Source organism: Pygoscelis adeliae, unplaced genomic scaffold, assembly GCF_000699105.1.
Source record: "Pygoscelis adeliae isolate BGI_AS28 unplaced genomic scaffold, ASM69910v1 Scaffold244, whole genome shotgun sequence".
NCBI lineage: Eukaryota > Metazoa > Chordata > Aves > Sphenisciformes > Spheniscidae > Pygoscelis > Pygoscelis adeliae.
The window spans coordinates 1,209,431-1,221,896 of NW_008824648.1; the positions used below are offsets into that span (position 1 = coordinate 1,209,431).

General features: G+C 50.7%; 2 protein-coding genes across 2 annotated transcripts in view; one reads left to right on the top strand and one right to left on the bottom strand.

Moving 5' to 3' along the window:
- Window positions 1-1,143: 1,143 nt before the first annotated feature.
- LOC103915567 (cytochrome P450 2C23-like) lies at window positions 1,144-7,051 on the bottom strand. Its single transcript, XM_009322407.1, is given in 11 exon segments — window positions 1,144-1,325; window positions 2,019-2,160; window positions 3,349-3,536; window positions 3,970-4,069; window positions 4,072-4,115; window positions 4,631-4,706; window positions 4,745-4,843; window positions 5,240-5,397; window positions 5,723-5,884; window positions 6,378-6,528; window positions 6,872-7,051. Coding segments are annotated over 11 exon segments (1,482 nt in total).
- Window positions 7,052-12,121: 5,070 nt separating this feature from the next.
- The window catches only part of ZP4 (zona pellucida glycoprotein 4), a 5,189-nt gene continuing 4,844 nt past the window's right edge, over window positions 12,122-12,466 (top strand). The window contains exon 1 of the mRNA XM_009322477.1: window positions 12,122-12,156. The gene's annotated coding sequence lies outside the window, so the exon portion shown is untranslated. The remainder of the gene's footprint in view (window positions 12,157-12,466) is intronic.

The following is a 12,466-nucleotide window of genomic DNA, read 5'->3' on the forward strand; positions in this document are numbered from 1 at the left end:
ACCCACAATGGCCTCTCACTCATGCTGTTCTCTCCTCTGTACCTTGGCATTTCAGCTGGGAGGTGAGGTGGGAGTGTGATTCAGGCAAGAGACGCCATCCAGAGAAACGATCTCCTCAGCAGCCCCATCTTGATTCATGTGGGGGTGCCAAGTGGCCACAATGACAGGCAGGGTTGTGCTGGCAAAAGCCTTGGGGAGAGCAGAAGGCCTGGGGGAGATGGTGGGAGGAGGACAGAGAGGAGGCATAGGGAAGGTGCTCCCAGCTTGTGGAAAGGCTGGGCCATAGAGTGCCCGAGAATTGAGAGGAGCCCTCAGGAGCAGCTGGAGGTCCCACCAAGAGGATGAAGGCAGTCGGAGCTTCAGCCTCTGAACTGGGGAGGGGTGTGCTCTCCTCCAGGAGGGATGCTGCAGCTATCCTTTGTCCATCTGCGGCCAGCAGGATTGGCAGCCCCAAGAAGAGCAGATAGAGCTGCTGGTAGCCCACAGGCCACAGGTCCCCCTTCCTCTCCCACACCGTGAGCCTTCCCAACTTGTGTTGTGCTGCAACTGGCCAGGGGCTCCTTGCAGGCAGCAGCAGTGGGTCCAGTGGCTGAAGCAGGCAGAATAACCCTTGCCCCAGGAGGGACAGCTCTTCCCACAGGGCGCTGGCCACAGGCGCTGCAGACCTGCTCTGCAGTGGAGCAGCAGATGTGGGTGCTGCCCCAACCCAAAGAAAATAACGGCTCAAATCCTCATAAATAGATTTTTCTTTATTGGGTCATTAATGTACACACATGCAGCACTATCCATCTGCAAAGCATGCTGCTCTTGGTGGGACATGTGCTGCTGGAGAAGCAGGTTGTGGGCAGCCATGGGAGCCATGTTTGTGAGAAAGTCAGCTGTTTGATGCGGCCACTGCGCTCAATGAGCCCGTGGACAGATTGTCAGTGCAACAGGCTGTAATGTCACCCAGGACCTCCCTACGATGTGGTGGAGCAGTTCTGGGAGGCTTTGAAGGTGTCTACTCTGCGTATGCATCTGTGTTTGGGCTGCCTTCCTGGAGGCCTTGGGAAGATGGGCCGATGCTTCTACTGTTGGTTTTAGTAAGGGAGATGTAAAGGAATAGCCAGGCTCAGGACACTATGGAGAGAGGTTTTGTGCTTTTCAGCGGGGCAGAGCACAGAGCTGGTAGGCAGGAGGTATGTTGCCTGTCCCACTCAGTGTCGGGGTTATGCTGAGTTCCTGGGGGTCGATGACAGGCTTCAAGGTAAAGTTCTGCAAGATGGTGGCCGTGCGTAAGAATATCTCCATGCGTGCCAGACCCTCTCCAGGGCATATTCACTTCCCTGGAAGTGAAAACAGCAAATAGCGCTCAACAGGTGTTGCCGAGTAGACCAGAGTTTGTACTAAGCAGATGTGTTGCACAGCTTTATTTACCAGATACAGCCGCAGCAGAGAGATGACTGTCAGGATTACTAAGGACATTTGCAAGAGGAGAGTTTGTTGGAGAAAGACCCTTGGCAGTTCGGTTGGGTGCGTGAAGGAACAACAGGAGCAGGAGAAATCTTAAACGTGGAGGGGGCGTCACAGGAGGAAAGATGGGAGAGAGCAAGGTGATGTAAAGCACGGGTGAGAAAGCTGGGGGGTTGGGGCTGTTGGTAGGTGAGTGGTTGCATGTAGCCTGAGAGGTGCTGGGGAAAAGTGGAGCTACCACAGAAAGACAGGTTGATTAAGGATGACTTTGGTGGTTGTGTAGGAAGGTGACTGGTATTTTATAAAGTGTCAATGGGTCCCATTCATGTCATTACATCGGCAACTCCTAGCAGGAGGTTTGAGAAGCCATCAGCCACCAAACAAGGCGGGAGATGCAGCTGGGGAAGGGAGCAGCAGGGAGGAGTTATCCAGAGAGCAGTGAGCCCCAAGGAAGCACCAGTGGGACCATGCTGGGAAGAAGAAGTGCGTGTTATAGGGAAGGGCAGGGTGGTCCCCAGAGGAGGAGGTCAACAGAGAGAGGAAGAGAGAGAAAGCCAGTGCTTTACCTGCTGAGAAGGGCATGAAGAACTCGCTCTTCCTAAAGGTGCTGTTCTCGTTCAAGAAATATCCAGGGTTGAACTCATTTGGGTTTGGAAACTCTTTACTGTCATGGAGGACAGAACCGAGGATGGGAAAGATTGTGGTGCCCTGAGGTAACACAAGGAGAAGAACATGAAGGGGAGGCGAGTTAGATCACTTAATCCGACTGCCTGCCAAGTTAAGACTGAGCTTCCCAGCACAGCCCTACCAGTGCCTTTGGTTTCCCTTCAGGGACCCTTCCTTTGGGGAGGCAGCTTTAGGGAGACCCTGCTAGATATCATGGCAGGGACAGTTGTTGGCTGCCCTTCCTGAATACTCCCTCTCACTTTCAGACCATTTATCCTCACCTTGCTCTGGTCGTCTGGGGACACCCCACCTAATTCTTCCTCTTTCGTAGTGTTTCACAACAATAAACTTGTAGATGCACTAGGTTCCTTCTTTTCTGCGAGCCCCAAAAAGCAAAAGCACACAAGGTTGTGGAAGTGAAGCTCTCTTCCCCCTCTCCTGACAAATTTCTCTTGCCATGATCCTCTTCCTTCCCTCTTCCTGAGCAGCCATTGATGGGGGGGTGGGATAAATAATCCAGCAGTGATGACACAAGAGCCCTCTGCTGGAAGCTGAGCAGTTCCCTGGGTCCTGCCTTTTGATTTTACACAGACAGCTGAAAATCAAAACGCCAACAGCCTGTGTGCTGCCGTTCCCCTGCTGTACACGGTCACCCAGAAGAGCAATGAGCACTGCTGCAGCGGGCCAGGCCAGTCCAGGGGTTGCTCTAGCCCATCACCCCGCCCCTGGCAGTGGCCAGCAGTGACTGCCTCAAGAAGCGTGTAAGAACAGGGCAAACAGGTTTTGCTTGTTCCCTTGAATGCAAACACAGCCTCCCACCCTTTGTGGTTTAGGGGCTTTCTGTGCTCAACAACCACCGACTGACTTTGCTTCCAAGCATGTGCACAGGCTCTCCTGGATGGTGGTGAGCAGTTCCATGTCTTTGCTGCCTTTTGTGTGAGGAGTCACTGCTTTGGTTTTTTTGTGAACCACTGTGTTTCTGCAGATGGGTAAAGCTGCAGAGCAAGTGAGCAAAGGTGTTGGGCAGAGCTACTGTTCCAGTCTTGGCCCATGGAGTGGCAACAAGGGATTGCAAGTGAGCTACAGGAGCCTGAGGATAAAACCTTCATGAAGGGCTGGGTGACAATGAGGTCAGGCCACAGCATTTCTAGCTTCTGGCTTGTAACTGACAGCCTAAGAGCAAATGTGCTGCCACCTTGTTGTTGAACTTGAGGGAGCTTGCCCGCTAACCTTGAGAATGACGTACTCTCTGAAGCGGGTGTCTTTGGTCACAGTGTGAGGGAGACCCAGGGAGATGAGAGAGATGAAGCGCTGGATTTCATGGACCACCGCATCTGTGTAGGGCATCTGGGTCCAGTCAGCCACACAAGGTCTTCGTGATCGTCCTACTACCTGGTCCATCTCTTCTTGAACTTTCTCTGACATGAGAGGCACAAACCATAAAATGGGTAAATAAAACAAAACCTAGCTAAACAGGTTTCCCTAAGCTGTCCACAAATCACAGATCACAGATGACAGCAGCATTGATGTTGGTTTTAGTGTTGACTAGAACACAGCTCCACTGCAGCCGATGCAAAGAATGTCCTCCTAGTGACTTGGCTAAATAGGAGTACTGGGAGATAAAGATGTGGACACAGTCAAGTCCCTGGCCGTGAGGGGAGTGCAGCTGATAATGATGCCAGTGAAGCTGAGGGATCTCTAACAGCCACCCTGGGGAATGACGGTGCAAGGACTTTGCCCATTTGGGTAAAATATGAGAGAGAGAGGAGAAAAGTTGGGAGAAGGATGTGGTATTAGACATGCGCCCAGCCCAGGGGAATAGCTAGAGAGGATGAGGTAACAGACTGGTGCCTTGTATCTTCAGGTATTTGAGAAGAAGCAGAAGCCCATGTCTTATGGTGGTGCTAGTTGTTTCAGTTCTGGCAATAAACAAGTTGAAGGTGCTGGTTATATCAGGTTCTTCATGTGGAAACTGGAACTGAGATGCTCTTTCTCCTAAGGAAAACGCTGGGCTGTTTCTCTGGCTGAGCTAAGTGACCCTTTCTTGTGTCATCCCAGGCCTTCCTTTTCACCTAGAGCTGTTGCATTTCTCTGCTAAGGTGCAGCAGCCATCTGGGACATTGCAATGCTATCTTTGTGCAGTAAGCTCAACCCCAGAGCAACCTTATTTCAAGCTGTGCACCGATTAGTATGTAGCTGCCTGTTTGCCCTTGCTGTGCCAACTGCTTTCCAGTGAAAAAACTGCAAGACCGGACTGCAAATGTCCCTGTGTTTCGGTGACGGCAGATGAAGGTCTTGCTATCCAAGCAGCTGCAGGTAGTGGCTGGTGAGTGTGCAGACGCAGAGCTATAAGCTCTAGCACAGGCAATATCTGGGGTATCGTGGGTGTCTTCCCACTGCACAGCCCAGCTGCCTGGGAAGGGGTCATCCCAATGTCTGTGTTAGGAGAGGGAAAAGGCTCAGCATCAGTGTGTTTGGGGATGAGCTGGAGCTGTATGCTATCTCCTTAATTCCTGCATTTTGCTGAGGAAGCAGTCAATGAAATCCTGAGGGGAGCTGGGATCTAGGGAGGCTTGGTGCATCTTCACCTCCTCTGACGTAAAGGCTTTTAGAGCATCAAATTCACCTCCTCTGACGTAAAGGCTTTTAGAGCATCAAATTCTGTGAATATTTTGTTGTGTGAGGCAGGTAAGTAATCCAGGATCTTTGAGAACATCTGGTAGAGCTGGAAGGAAAGAAACAGGAAGGTCCCTAGCATGACCATTGCCCCATCCTTTGATATTAGCAAAAAGCCTAGGAAGGCCGCAACCCTCTCAACTGAGCCAAGCAGAAGAGCTATGAGGCTGGGTAGTCTGACAGGGCGGTAGGGGCTTGCTTAGTACTAGAGGAGGCTTGCTTAGACGTGGAGAAGAAGGGTGTTTAGGACTAGGGAGAAGCTGCACTTAGCTGGCAAAGCCAACTCCATTGATGAGGGCGCTTCTTGCTCTCAAATGAATTCCCTCCTGTGCAGCAGAGCATTGATTGGGTCCTAGTTAGAAGACTGAAATGGGACTTCATTGGGAGGGAGGCCTCCTGCTCCCCTGGGAGAATGTTGCCACTGTGAAATGGCTGCTGAATGTACCTGTCCCCAGTGGGAGTTCATCATCTCAAAGATGTTCATGTTGTTCATCAGGGCCAGGAACTTCTTGCCTTTATAGTCATACTGTTTCCCAAAGACGATGGAGCATATGACATTGGAGACAGCACAGCTCAGCATGAAGGTTGGGTCAAAAGGTGTTCCTGTGATTTCAGAAAAGTTACAAATCATAAAAAAAACCCCAAAACTATGGCTACTTATGGCTACTGTGGGTAACCTGACCTCTGGTTGTAGAGCTCAATGAAATACCAATACGAATGGAAATACCAGATCACAGTCTCTGAGTAACACAGAAGGGTCCTCCAAAAAGAACAGTACGTGATCACGGAATTATTTACTGCTTTGTAATGGGGGGTAGCTAGTGCATGGACCAAACGCATGGGAACTTCAATTCTATGCTAAAGACATGGGCTCACTTAATACAGTCCGCCTTTTCCAAACATAAGCTATATTAAAAATGGACCATACCCTTTGTTTTGTTGATCTCTTCCAGCAAGTACTCAGTTTCCTCCTAGATCCTCTCTTCAGTGCTCCTCTTCCCCATCCCAAAGTTGTGCAGAGTGCTGAGAGCAAGCCGCCGGACTTGTAACCACTCCTCATTGTTGCTAAAAACAATCCCTGCAGAGGAATAAGGAAGAGGGAAGACCTGGCTTGGGCGTGCTGGGTGTGAGATGAACAGAGGCTCATGGTGACAGTGAATCCTGTCCCTGGGAGAGCACTGACATGGTAGTGTCATAGAGTACTGTGGTTTGGAGGCAATCTCTGGAGGTCCTGTAGTCCAACTGCCTGCTTTTGGCCGCCTACACCACATACCCAACCTCCTTGTGAACAATTCATCACTCATATCCACACATAATTTCCCTTGCTGCAGCTGCTGGCTGTTGCCACTTGCCCTTTCACTGCCCATCACTGAGATCAGTCCAGGTCCATTTCTCTGCTACCTTCTTTGGGTGGTGGAAGCCAGCAATTACAGTCCACTCTGCCTTTCCTTCTCCAGGTGGGATCCACCCACTCCCCGCAGTCTTCCCTCGTGCATGGTACACTCCAGCTCTAATCTGCTGAACGTACCCTCAGCCCTTCCCTTCTCCTCAGGAGGAGCTTGGTCAGCAAACGTACCAATCCATTGTTAGCCCTCCTATTGGCATGTATCCTCTGGCAGCAAACTCATCTGCACGATCAACCAAGGCTTCTTTCACCACATCGTGTCCGTGCAGCACCACCACTGGGTCAGAGCCCAGGTGCACTGTGAACACTGGTCCATACTCTTCACTGAGCTGTCAAAATGCAGGAGAGAACATGGCCATGGAGCAGATAGGGAGGAGGAGCTGAAAAGTGGCCTTGCTGCTGCATCCCACTGCAGGCAGTGCAGCCTCACAGACCAGCAATGTCAAGATTTCATCCTCTCATGATAAATGTGGTTGTGGAGAGAGTTCCCAGCTATCAGGCCCTGAACAATGGCAACAGCAGTGAGGGGGGAGGAGCTGAGATCCCCATGACTTTTCTGCTCCTCTGGGATTGCCATCCATCAAGCTATGGCCACAGGTTGTCCCCATGTACAGGTCCCACACATTTCTTGTCCACAGAAGAAAGTAAGAGAGAAGAAGAAAGTGGCCTTACCTTCTCAAGGCTTTTGGCCGAGTTCTTCAGTTTCACCTGCAGCACGTTACCTAGGATGGGAAGGGGAGCCTGTCCTGGAGGCATCTTCCCCTTTCCAGACCTCCCTCTCCATGCTGCAAAGGAGAGCAGGCAAGCAATGCAAACCAGGAGGACAACAGTGGCTGCTCCCAGCAGCTCCATTTGCTTCCGCGGCTCAGGAGGGAGTGACTCTGGCTGCCAGAGCCTGAGTTTATATACTGTAGGGCTATGTTTGTTAGCTCAACAACAGGTTTTGGATCAGGTGGCTGAGTTAGTCAACATTACTAGTCAATCAGACTGCCCTGTGTTACGAAACTAGGACTTCTCTCGGTGTTAATTGTTCATTGAAGACTCGCCTTATCTCAAACAACTGCAGAGGCCAACAGAGGTTAAGAAATTTACAAAGTGCTCATAAAACTTGTTTTGTTTCACCTAAAGTTCATTGTTAAAGAGATCACACTAGGGGCGCACTCTTCTACTGAGGCACTCCCAGAAATTTACTGTCATGAGATGCGCTCATGACACTGCATGTGATGTGCCAAAGAACATACTGATGTGTTCTCAGTGCACAGCAATTGCCTCAGTCTCTCTCCCTAGGGCTGTCTGGCCTCACAAGAGAGGAAAGTATAAAATATCCATCTAGCAAGGGCAGAAAGGTCTCCAGACATCACAATAAACAAAAAAGGACTTGCTGGGAGAGATAAGATAAAGACATAAGACAAGGGGACTAGACCTTGGGACTCTGACCTCTTCAAGGTCTCCTAGAGGAGAGAAAGAGTGAGAGAAGCAGGTAGAGAAGAGAGAAATCAAGAACTTGAGAGGGTCTTTGGAGAATGGCTTCCCAAGCTGAGACACAGCTGCACTTGTGAGAGGCTGGGTATAGGTTAGTGCAACCTGGCAACTAGTCCTTGCACTTGCAATGACCAAAGAAGCCCACGCAACCTACTGCTGGAAGCTGGCATGCACAAGTTCCTGTTTTGTTCATGTCTGACCCCGATATGAGGAACTGCTCCCCTGGAAGGGCCAGAGGTGCTCTGGGAGGCTGCAGAGCATGTCTGGTGTGTTGCGAGGATTTAAAAAAGAGCTGGAGGCTTCCTGCCCAAGATTACTCCAGGGGCTACGTACCTGCGAGGTCCCAACAGCAGTGGCAATGGCAGGTAGAAAGGACCCTCAGGGCTGTGGCACTGCCTGTGCTCAGCTTGCTCAGTCTGGCCATACCAGTCTGGCCATACCCCTCTGTCTCTCCTGAGCTGTGATACTTTTGCAGGCAGACAGATCTCATCCAACTGAGCAGAAGGTGTTGCGAGGATAGGGGATGTGGGACTCAGTGGGAGTCAGCGAGGGGCCTGGGTGAACCGGGTGCTTGGTTGGAGTGTGCTGGGTTTGCTGTGCCGCAGTGTGTTAATGTGAGTTTCCCCTTTGCTCAGAGGTGCTAGCGAAGGTCTCCATCACTTGCAAAAGTTTCTGTAGCTTCCCTATGAGTTCTTAAGTCAGCTTGCTCTCTCACATAGGCACAACAATTTGCTAGTTGTTCTTTTTTAATCTCATTTCACTTCTTAAAGACCCATACTTGATACTTTGGTGGAAAAACTGAATTGCCAACAAATCTGGGCTAGTTGCTGATCTGCTGGCCTAGACTCCTGCATCAGCTCAGATGTTGCCAGGGCAGTTCATGGAAGTTCATGTAGCTCTAGGGACCTCCACCTGGTGAAAGTGGAGCTCATGGGAGTTTGCACTGCTACATGAGGTCTCTCTGCTGCCAGCATTCATGACCTTACCACCTTCCCTGTAAAGTTCCCTCGTTCCTGGGGACAAGGGCTCACTTCTCAGCTCTGCCTCACAGTTTTACTTTGAGCAAAAGCCCTGGAACTAGGAATACTGTCAAGATTTCTCATTTTTATCAGGATGAAATCATTATATTCCAAATGTTCCCACCACCCTAGCGCACACACACTGGGGATTTACAAAGGGAGGAAACCCCATAAGACTAGTCACTCAGACCTTTCCTTGCAGGAAGCCATGGGCCTTTTCATGTCACAGTAGTGTCCGAGGGTTTTCTGAATACTCACTTCTGTTTGCAGACACTAAGAGTGGGCAGGGCTGGTCTGTCCTCTCCATCCATGTGAAAGTTCAGGAAGGCCAGGCTGAAATCCCCTCCTCTCCATCTTCCCCAGGAACTTTGGTTTTAAGTTCATTGGAGGCATGTATTAGGGATATTCAAAGAAAAGGCTACCAGTGTTGTAGCTTTGCCTCTTTTTTCATAAAATAAAGCACAAGCTTGAAGAAAATCTGTCATCATTGTGTACAATCTCCTGCAGACTTGCTGCCTGCACCTTCTCTTTTCGGACCTCGGTTCAGAAGGTGGCACTGCGAAATGCCACTCCTGCCCACTGTGCAGTCAGCACCCCTCATCCCCGGGACGCTTGGTTGGGATATCCCTGCTGTCTGCAAATGCTGTTCAGCTTCTGTGGAGGAGTGTTTTGACTGAGTTACTCCTCCATGCACTGCCATTTTGTACCACATACGGTGCACGGTACAGGCCAGACGCACAGCGATCTCGTCAGAGACAGTCCCACAATGCGCAGAGCATTCTGTACTCCCCTTCCTGACACTTCTTGGTGGTGGTGTTTGATACCTCCTTTTCTTCCCACAGGTCTCTAGGGAGCTTTCTGCAGCCAGGGCAACCCCTCCACTGCTGCTATGTCTGCCACAGTCTCGCAGGCTCAAAATTGTTAGGAGGAGAGGATTTTCCTGATGGACATCCCAGGAAGATTTTAGCTTGCTGGGGTCATGATCAGCTTCAGGCTAATGGCCTACAGAGGCGTTTGCCTCACCTATCTTCATCCTCTGCATGTCCTGTTTGTGGTGGTCTTGGGTGCTAGCTAAATTGGTGCTTACAGCTGGGTCATTGTAATGCGTGAGAACTATTGAATAGATGAGGAAGAGATTTGCGAGGAAGAGAGACCTGCCTGTTTCCTCTCAGCCAGGCTGCTTTCCACTGCCTGTAACAACTTCTTCCAAACAAAGCATTTCATTTCCATGAATTTCAGGCTCACTTCACTTGCCTCCCATCTCCACATCATCCAACAGGGCTGTCAAGTGTGTGTGTAGAAATTAGGAAAGGGTGCTTACCTGAAACCGTTCTCAGCACGGGCATTGCTTGGTGGATCTAGAGCACTACCAGTGTTGTTTCACATAGAGTTATTCTTCAAGTACCTGTAGACATTTTTCCTGTCAGCATAAACAAAGTATTGGTGGGTTAAAGTGTAATGAAAAATTTCTCTCTGTAGCTCCAAAGTACTTTGTTTATTTGTTATTGTTTACCCAATTATCAGCAGGTAACGCAGTCAAATGAAGCATTCAGCAGTCACACAGTGGCTGTGAGATTTGGGCAAGCTGTCTTGGCACAACGCTCAGCTTCTACAGAGCTGAAGCCTCCCTCCCTACCGAAGTCCAAATGTTTTCCCCGGGTGCCTCTCCGCCGTGGCTGCCCAGTGCCCAGGCAGGCGCTGGGACGAGCACATTTGGTTCATGAGCGCTGCTCAAACAGCAGCCACGCAGGCAGCCTGTCGAGATCCATTTGCTTCAGTCCCTGCTGTGCAGAGCAGCTGAAAAGGTCTTGTACTTTGTGGAACAGCCCTCCTAGTTGGTGCATGAAATAAGCAGTGTGCAGGGTAGGCACAGTGACGTTCTTCGCCCAGCTGGCCGGCTGGGGATCACGGCATCCTGTACAGCTGTAGAGGAAGGACAGGCTGTGGGCTAAGGTGGAAGAGCAGAGGAAACGCCTCCCTTGGACTCAGCTACTGACCGTGCCTGTTGATGAGGGCTGGCTGGAGGGGCGAGCGTGCTGCCTGCTGCATGGTGCTGTGCAGACGTCCGGGAGCTGGAGGGTCTGCTGAGAGCAGAAGTGTGGGTGGCTACCAATGGAAGTGCATTATTAAGCATCAAGATTAGAAATCCTACTCATCTAACCCACACACCGAGCTGGGATGTGTGTGATGATCTAGTCCCAAAGAAATAAGCAGATTACAAAAGAACGTGCTGGCACAGGCTATGCCCATGCTCCTGCTGCAAAAAATAGGGCACAAAAAGGCATGCACAAACTACGTGTGCATCACCTGTGCAACAGTGTAAAGACATTCACACCTCTGTTGCATGAATGCAGAAACATCTGTATGGAAAGGTGGACAATAAGGCTTTTACTCAGTGTGGGTGCTGTAGCCTGATGTGTGGCTAGGGAGAAGGCTCTACACGAGACAAGTTGCAGTTACAGGCAGGCAATGGGTGCTGGCAGGCAGAGCTTTCTCTGGGATCACAGAGGCTCCCCTTACTTGTGTTTCAGGCCCACCTGTCAGCTTTTGGGGGTGGGGGTCCCACAGAGCATATGGTCCTGCCACCTAGCAGCCAGGCCTGGAACAGTCCTGCAGCTATCCCCACACAGCACCACTGCAAATGGGTCTGTGGTCCACAGCCAGGTGCGTTCAAGGGGAATCACCTCCTTTTAGGTGTGCAAAGCCTCCTGAGCTCCATAGTTTTCCACAGGTTTCATGTGGAGGGCTATTTCTGTGCTTATATGTCGGCACCCTGTGTCTGGCGTTCGAAGCAGTGGCACCTTTAAAAGAGCAAAAGAGCATTGTCACTCAGCTTCATTGTCACTCATGCCATGTAACGAGCAATTAGAGCAGCAGTAGGGTACATGCGGAAAAGCAGGTGGATCTCCTGGATGGGCCAGTGGTGGGAAGAACTCAGGGTGAGAAAAAAGGGTTTGAAGACCCTCCCAGGGCTCGACAGTAAATTGCACAGATGAGCTCCTCTCAGCTTAGTGATACAAATACAGACCCATCTCTTGACATAAGCTCAGCTCCTGCCCTGTGGTTTTCTTCAAAGGGTGCAAGCAGACTGTGATGGGTTCAGAGCCAGGTGAGGGCAATGGAAGGTGTTAAACTGCTGGGCTGGGTCCACCTGGACACTTCAGGAGTTTCTGATCCCAGCTGGCTCCACAATTTAAAAGGGCTAGGCTAAGAGCAGCTGCTTCATGGTCCTTAGCAAGAGAGCAGGATGTGTGTTGCAGGGCAGTCTAGGACTGCATTTGGAGTTATGCTCTTCTGGGGGTTTCTTGGTCCCCTTGCTTTGGTTGTGGGGGCTCAGGGTAGTGTTTTTTCTGATCCCACCCTGCTGTCTTGTGGCCAAGAAACCCTGCAGTTCACCTTACCTCCAGGCTGGGAGGGGAATGCTTCCTTTGTGCTGACTACTTGGGGTAAGCGAGGGTGGTGTCAAGAGGCTTTCTTATTGCTGTGTCTTTGCACAGTGCAGAGGTATGCCTGGAATGAGGAGAAAGGGGCAGGTTTTGATGTGGAGTGTTGTCTAACAGCTTCAGTGCATCTTCTGTAACTGGGGGGCTGTTTATATGACCCAGCAGTCAAGGGTTTTGGTGGAGTGCTGTGCCTGAATCTAGATGGTCTTGGCTGCTGGGTTCCCTCACGCACCCCTGCTGGCCCAGACCCTAATACTGGCTAGGACCTTGTTTCCTACAGAAAGGTAGAATTGTAGTGGACCCCATCTTCAGTGTGGGATGCT